Source organism: Chionomys nivalis, chromosome 17, assembly GCF_950005125.1.
Source record: "Chionomys nivalis chromosome 17, mChiNiv1.1, whole genome shotgun sequence".
NCBI lineage: Eukaryota > Metazoa > Chordata > Mammalia > Rodentia > Cricetidae > Chionomys > Chionomys nivalis.
This window is the reverse complement of record NC_080102.1, coordinates 52,277,385-52,285,493: the sequence shown is the minus strand read 5'-3', so window position 1 is coordinate 52,285,493 and position 8,109 is coordinate 52,277,385. Positions and strand designations below refer to the sequence as shown.

The 8,109-nt window shown below is 38.7% G+C and overlaps 1 protein-coding gene across 1 annotated transcript; it reads right to left on the bottom strand.

Moving 5' to 3' along the window:
* Positions 1 to 490: 490 nt before the first annotated feature.
* On the bottom strand, positions 491 to 6,762 carry LOC130888403 (60S ribosomal protein L37a-like). The gene is made up of 2 exons (XM_057791306.1): positions 6,705 to 6,762; positions 491 to 780 (listed from the first exon to the last, which is right to left on the bottom strand). Exons 1-2 carry the CDS (start codon positions 6,760 to 6,762, stop codon positions 491 to 493), a joined length of 348 nt encoding a protein of 115 aa, XP_057647289.1.
* Between the last annotated feature and the right edge of the window lie 1,347 nt (positions 6,763 to 8,109).

The following is an 8,109-nucleotide window of genomic DNA, read 5'->3' as shown; positions in this document are numbered from 1 at the left end:
AAAGAACACTTTATGCCCACAACAGGAACAATCCATCAAGATGTAGTTTCAATCCTGAACATCTATACCCCTAATACAAGAGCACCCACATATGTAAAAGAAACATTACTAAAGCTTGAATCACACATTATAGCAGATTTCAACGCCTGATTCTCCCCAATGAACAGGTCAACCAGATAGAAACTTAACAGAGAAATAAGAGAACTAACAGATGTCATGACTCAAATGGACTTAACAGACATCTATAGAACGTTCAACCCAAACACAAAAGAATACACTTTCTTCTCAGCACCTCATGGAACCTTCTCTAAAACTGACCGCATACTCAGTAACAAGGCAAATCTAACAGATACAAAAATATTGGAATAATCCCCTGTATCTTATTGGATCACCATGGTTAAAAGTTAGATTTTTTTTTTTACGTAAATTAACCCATTTATTTAGTTGGCTGTGCACTATGAGTAGGCTTGGGTATCAAATGGTGTCACTTCTACTGGTCTTTCCGTTCCTTCAGTCTTCTGATGGCGGACTTCACCATGACGGCAGAAGTCGTGTTGTAGGTCCAGGCCCCGCCAGCCACTGCTTTCATGCAGGAATCACAGTGCCAGATGCCTACGGCTCGTCTCTTCATCTTGGTCTTGCCACAGAAGGAGCACGTGTACTTGGCGTGCTGGCTGATTTCAATTTTCTTCACCATTTTCCGGAGGGAGGCACCATAGCGGGTACCATATTTCCCGACGATCCCGACCTTCTTGGTGCGTTTTGCCACGTCTCGGGAACCTAAGCCAAGCACGGAGAGGAAGAGACGCAATGCGCAAGCGCAGTTTTAGACCGTCTAAAAGTTAGATTTAACAGCACTAATTGCAGAAAGCCTACGAACTCATGGAAATTGAACAGTGCTCAGTTGAACCACCCCTGGGTCAAAGAAAAAATATAGAAAGAAATCAATGACTTCCTAGAATTCAACGAAAATAAAGGCACAACATACCCAAACCTACGGGACACTATGAAGGCAGTGCTAAGAGGAAAGTTGATAGCACTAAGTGCCTACATACAGAAAGTGGAGAAATCTCATGCTAGTGACTTAACAGCACACCTGAAAGCTCTAGAATAAAAAGAAGCAGACTCACCCAGGAGGAATAGATGACAGGAAATAATCAAACTAAGGGCTGAAATCAATAAAATAGAAGCAAAAAAAAAAAAAAAAACAGTACAAAGAATCAATGAAACAAAGAGCTGGTTCTTGAGAAAATCAACAAGATAGATAAACTCTTATCCAAACTAATCAAAAGGCAGAGAGAGAACATCCAAATTAACAAAATAAGAAAAAGGAGGACATAACAACAGATATGGAGGAAATCCAGAGGATCATTTGCTCATACTACAAAAACCTGTACTCCACAAAATTGGAAAATGTAAAGAAACGGACAATATTCTGGATAGGAACCACATACCAAAATTAAATCACGTCCTGGTGAACAATTTAAATAGATACATAACCTGCAGGTAAATAGAAGCTGTCATCAAATGCCTCCAAACAAACAAACAAAAAACAACCCCCCCAAAAATACCCAGGGCCAGATGGTTTCAGAGCAGAATTCTACCAGAACTTCAAAGATGAGCTAATACCTATATTCCTCAAAGTGTTCCACATAATAGAAACAGAAGGAAGACTGCCAAACTCTTTTTATGAGGCTACAGTTACCCTAATACCAAAACCACACAAACACTCAACCAAGAAAGAAAATTACAGACCAATATCATTTATGAACATCGATGCAAAAATACTCAATAAAATACGGACAAACAGAATCCAAAAACACATAAAAAATCATTCACTGTGATCAAATTGGCTTCATCTCAAAGATGCAGGAGTGGTTCAACATATGAAAATTTATCAATGTAACCCACCACATAAATAAACTGAAAGAAAAAAAACATATGATCATCTCATTAGATACTGAGAAAGCATTTGAAAAATCCAAAACCACTTCATGATAAAGGTCTTGGAGAGATCAGGGATAAAAGGAAAGTAAACATAATAAAAGCAATATACAACAAGTTGGCAGTCAACATCAAATTAAGTTGAGAGAAACAAAGTGATTCCACTAAAATCCAGAACAAGACAAGGCTGTCCACTCCATATCTATTCAATGTAGTTCTTGAAGTTCTGGCTAGAGTAATAAGACAACAAAAGGAGATCAAGGGGATTCAAATTGGAAAGGAAAAAGTCAAACTTTTCTATTTGCAGATTATATGATGGTATACATAAGTGACTTCCCAAAACTCTACCAGGGAACTCCTACAGCTGATAAATGCCTTCAGTAATGTGACAGGATACAAAATCAACTCAAAAAATTCAGTATCCCTCCTATATACAAATGATAAAGAAGCTGAGAAAGAAATCAGAGGAACATCACAATTCTCAATTGCCACAATAACATATAATATCTTGGGGTAACACTAACCAAAGAAGTGAAAGTCCTTTTAGACAAGAACTTTAAGTCTTTGAAGAAAAAAATTGAAGAAGATACCAGAAAATGGAAAGATCTCCCATGTTCTTGGATAGGTAAGATCAACATAATAAAAATGTCAATCCTACCAAAAGCAATCTATAGATTCAATGCAATCCCCATCAAAATCCCAATACAATTCTTCACAGACCTTGAAAGGACAATATTCAACTTCATATGGAAAAACAAAAATCCCAGGATAACCAAGACAATCCTGTACAATAATGAAATTTCTGGAAACATCACATTCCTGACATCAAGCTCTATTATAGAGCTACAGTAATGAAAACAGCTTGGTATTAGCACAAAAACAGATAGGTTGACCAATGGAATCAAATTGAAGACCTGGATATCAATCCACACACCTATGAACATTTGATTTTTGACAAAGAAGCTAAAATTATACAATGGAAAAATGAAAGCATCTTCCAGAAATGGTGCTGACAAAACTGGGTGTCATAACATAGAAGAATGTAAACAGATCCATATCTATCCCCATGCACAAAATTCAAATATAAATGGATTAAAGATCTCAATATAAATCTGACTACACTGAACCTGATAGAAGAGAAAGTGGGAAGTAGCCTTCAATGCTTGGGCACAGGAGACCACTTCCTAAATATAACACCAGAAGCATAGACACTGAGAGCAACAATAAATAAATGGGACCTCCTGAAACTGAGAAGCTTTTATAAAGCAAAGGACACTGTCAGTAAGACAAAAAAGGCAACCTACTGAATGGGAAACGATCTTCACCAACCCCACATCAAACAGAGGACTAATCTCCAAAATATATAAAGAACTCAAGAAATTAGACATCAAAATTCTAAATAACTCAATTTAAAAATAGGGTACAGGTTTAAACTAAAAATTCTCAACAGAAGAATTTCAAATGGCAGAAAGACACTTAAGGAAATGTTCAACATTCTCAGCTATCAGGGAAATGAAAATCCAAACAACTCTGAGATACCATCTTACACCAGTCATAATGGCTAAGATAAAAAATACCAATGATACTTATGCTGGAGAGGATGTGGAGTAAGGGAAACACTCTGCCTTTGCTGGTGGGAATGCAAACTTGTACAACCACTTTGGAAATCAGTATGGCGGTTTCTCGGAAAATTGGGAACCAACTTACCTCAGGACCCAGCAATACCACTCTTGGGTGTATACACAAAGGATGCTCAATCACACTTCAAAGAAATTTGTTCAACTATGTTCATAGCAGCATAATTTGTAATAGCCAGAACCTGGAAACAACCTAGATGCACCTCAACCGAAGAATGGATAAAGAAAATGTGGCACATTTACACATTAGAGTACTACTCAGTGATAAAACATAATGACATCTTGAAATTTTGCCTGCAAATGAATGGAACTAGAAAAACGTCCAATCCTGAGTGAGGTAACCTGGACCCAGAAAGACAAACATGGTGTACTCACACATAAATGGGATGCTAGCTGTAAAGCAAAGGATAATGAGCCTATAGTTCATGACTCTAGAGAGGCTAAGTTACAAGGTAAACCCTATTAAAAACATATATAGATCCACCTGGAAAGGGGAAATAGACAAGATCTCCTGAAAAAATTGGGAGCATGAGGGTTTGGGGGAGAAGGGAGGATGGAGGGAGAAGAGGGGAGAAGGGGATGAGCAAGGATAACTTGAGGGTACAGGATAGTCAAGATGGAGGTAGGACAGAGATGTATAGCAAGGAAAGAGATATTTTGATTGAGGGAGCCTTTATGGGGCTAGCAAGAAACCTGGCACTAGAGAAATTCCCAGCAGGCCACAACGATGACCCCAGCTAAGACCCTAAGCAATAGAGGAGAGGATTCCTGAACTGGCCTTTCCCTGTAGTCAGACTGATGACTATCTTAAATATCACCATAGATCCTTTGTCCAACAACAGATGGAAAGAGGCAGATACCCAGAGCAGAGCACTGGACTGTGCTCCCAAAGTCCAGTCGAAGAGAGGGAGGAGTGAGAATATGAGCAAAGAAGTCAAGACCATGAGTTTACCTTAGCTAATGGGAGCTCACCAACTTTAGTTGGACAGGGAATAAACCAGCATATGACCAAACTAGACTCTCTGGATGTGGATGATAGTTGTATGGTTGGGACAGACTTCAGGGGTCACTGACAGTGGCACTAGGATTTATCCCTACTGCTGGTTCTGTCTTTTTTTTTTTTTTTTTTTTTTTTTTTTTTGGAACCCATTCTCTTTGGATGGATTCCTTGCTCAGCCTAGATATAGCAGGGAGGGCCTTGGTCCTTCCTCAAAGCAATGTGCTTTACCCTCTCTGTGGAGTGGATGAGGTGTCTGTTGGGGGAGTTTAAGTGGAGGAAATGGTAGCACGGGAGGGAATGGGAACTGGGATTGTTATGTAAAATGGAAAAAAAGTTTGTTTTCTTCTTTTTCATTTTTTGCTTTCTTTCTTTTTTCTTTTTTGGACCAGATTTCTTTGTAGCATTGGAGCCTGTCCTGAAACAAGCTTTGGTAGACCAGTCAGGGCCCGAACTCACAGAGATTCACCTGCCTCTGCCTGCTGAGTGCTGGGACTAAAGGCATGTGCCATCACCGCCCGGCTTGTTTTCTTTCTTTTTTTTTTAAATAAAATAATAAAAAAATATGCTACAATGAGACCCATTACTTCAGACACTAACATTAAAAGTCAATAAAAGTCTTAGCTTACATAAATGAAAGTGCTAGTTTTTAAGGAAAAGCATGAGCAAGACCATAGAGTCACATTACAAGAAACTTGGGAGTTCAGGGGTTAAGAGCATCTGTTGATCTTTCAGAGGACCTGGTTCAATTCTCAGCATCCGTATGATGCTGCACAACCACTCTTAACTCCAGTTCTATGGGAAGCAGTACACCAAGTGACATCTGTGAACGCCAAGCATCCATGTGGGTCACAGATGTCACATACATGAAGGTAAACACCCATATATATAAAGTTTAAAAAATTGACACTCAAATATGGAAAGGCCATGAATATCTCCCTGTGGGACAAATATTGAATAGCTTGTGACTTAAATATAGGGCATACGCAGACATTTACACATGTCTACAATCTTGACTTACAGACATATAAACTAAAATGATCAAAGTAGCAACTGGCTAATATATGTATAGTATCATTTATCTTCTATAAAAGGCCTGTATAGGGGCTGGAGAGATGGCTCAGTGGTTAAGAGCATTGCCTGCTCTTCCAAAGGTCTTGAGTTCAATTTCCAGCAACCACATGGTGGCTCACAACCATCTGTAATGAGGTCTGGTGCCCTCTTCTGGCCTGCAGACATACACACAGACAGAATATTGTATACATAATAAATAAATAAATATTTTTTAAAAAGACTGTATATGCTTAAATATAAGATTATATGCATGTTGTGTGTGTGTGGATAAGAAATATATGTCAAATGTTATAAGTATTGACAGCAGACAGGACTAGCCTGGAAAAGGAGATAATTATTTAATTTTTTATATTGCTTGGATTTTTATGATAAGCCTTCATCACTTACCATAATAAGGGTTGAAGTCCTAACCCCCACTGCTTTGGACTCTTGTCTTATTTGGAAATATGCTCACTTTCATATTTAATTAGTTTTGACAAGGTCTTCCTAGGGCAATGTGAACTTAGAGACAAACTTGTGTAGAAGAAAGATGATGATGAAAACTGACACCGGTGGCAACTTTTGAATCATGGAGCGAGGCCCAAAGACATCCTTGCTCAAGTCTCTGAGTGGTTACATGGCCTTGAGAAGATCCTAGAACCTTCCTGATTCTCGTGGCCTTTGTGTGACTGATGTGTGTGATTTCCAGATAGGAAGTGCCATGTGCTATCTAGAACCATTTGAATCAGAATTTTATTATTTTTATCATTGCTTGTGACGGCTAATCTTGGTTGTCAACTTGACTATATCTGGAATTAACTAAAATCTAAGCAGCTGGGAATATTTGAAAAAGATTGTGCTTGATTTGGAGTGGAAAGACCTACCCTAAACTGGTCTGCACTTTTTGCTGGCATCCCACATAAAAGGACATGGAATAAGGAATAAGCTTTGTGCCTGCATGCCTTTGCTCTCATTGGCCAGATCTATCCTGCTGCTGAGGCATTACTTTCTTGGTTCAGAACCAACTCCTTTGGGATTCCAGTTTAGATTGAAGACCAGATAAGACATCCAACCTCTTGGACTGAACAAATACTGGATTCTTGGCCTATTGGGAGACCACCATTGTTCCATTGTTGGAATAGCTGGATCATAACCTGTAAGCCACTCATATTCATATATACTAATGAATATATGTCTAATGAATGAATATGTATATATCTGCATACAGTTTTTTTCCTCTAGAGAACCCTGGATAATACAGTGCTGTTTCTAGCTAGTCAATAGTTCTAAAGCTACTATGGTAAAATAAATATGCAAACAGAGACGGGAGCACTGGCTGCTCTTCTAGAGCACCTGCTCTTCCAGAAGAATCCAGCTTTAACAACACTTGCTTTTGTACTTTCATCCCTCTGAACTATTAGTCAATGACTTCCTGTTGTTTAACTCACCCAGCTATGGTAACCATAGCAACGAAAACAATTACCTTTGTAAATTTTTTCCATTTAAGACAGTTATTAAGAAAGCACAACGTGCCAGAGACTGCATTATTTTATTCAGTCTTGCAGAAATGCTAAACAATGAGAGTATCTGCATTCTACAGAGAAACTGTAGTTCACAGTTCATTAAGCCTTCCATTTGGGAATAGTGTTAGGGGTAGGAGTTGGAGTCTTTGTCTGACTGCCTTGGTCACCTGCAGAGTTTTCCATGCTGAATCTCATGACTAAATGATTAAGCTTGCCTTTGCCACTTTCATCTCTGTAGTGAGAATTCAGTTATTACTGTAGTGAGAATTCAGAATTCAGTAAGTGAGCTCTTCCCTCTCTATGTCTATGATGTTACTACATAGCAAAGAATGAGATTGTGCGTAGTGCATGAGGCCAGATTGGAGTGGTTTAGTGAACTTTCCTTTGTCTGTAGCATATTAGAAAGACTGAACAGCAGCTACAGCGCTTTCTTGGTTGTTCTCGATATTTCCTGTATATTTTAACCTTGCCAGCTGTATAAAATAGAGCTAAGAAAAACAGATGTAAGAAAGAAAGAAGCAGTTTAGAACTCATATTATGACCTAATCATTGGTAGTTAGTTTGAGTCAGTGACATATTTCAGAGTTTACCAAGGATGAATCATGTGGAATATAACTAAAATCTGATACAGATGTTATCCTTTAGTGTAGTCAGGAAGAATCTTTGTTTATCTAGACACACACACATACACACACACACGTTGTGGGACAATGGTCTGAACCCTGTCAATTGTATTTTAATAAAATACTGATTGGCTAGTAGCCAGGTAGGAAGCAGAGGTGGGGCAACCAGGCAAGAAGTAGAGGAGGGGCAGTGAGAACAGGAGAATTCTGGGAAGAGAAAGAGTCAGTCTGCAGTTGTCACCCAGATTCAGAGGACACAAGATGTGACTGCCTCACCGGAAAAGGTACCAAGTCACATGGCTAACACAGACAAGAATAATGGGGTTAATGTA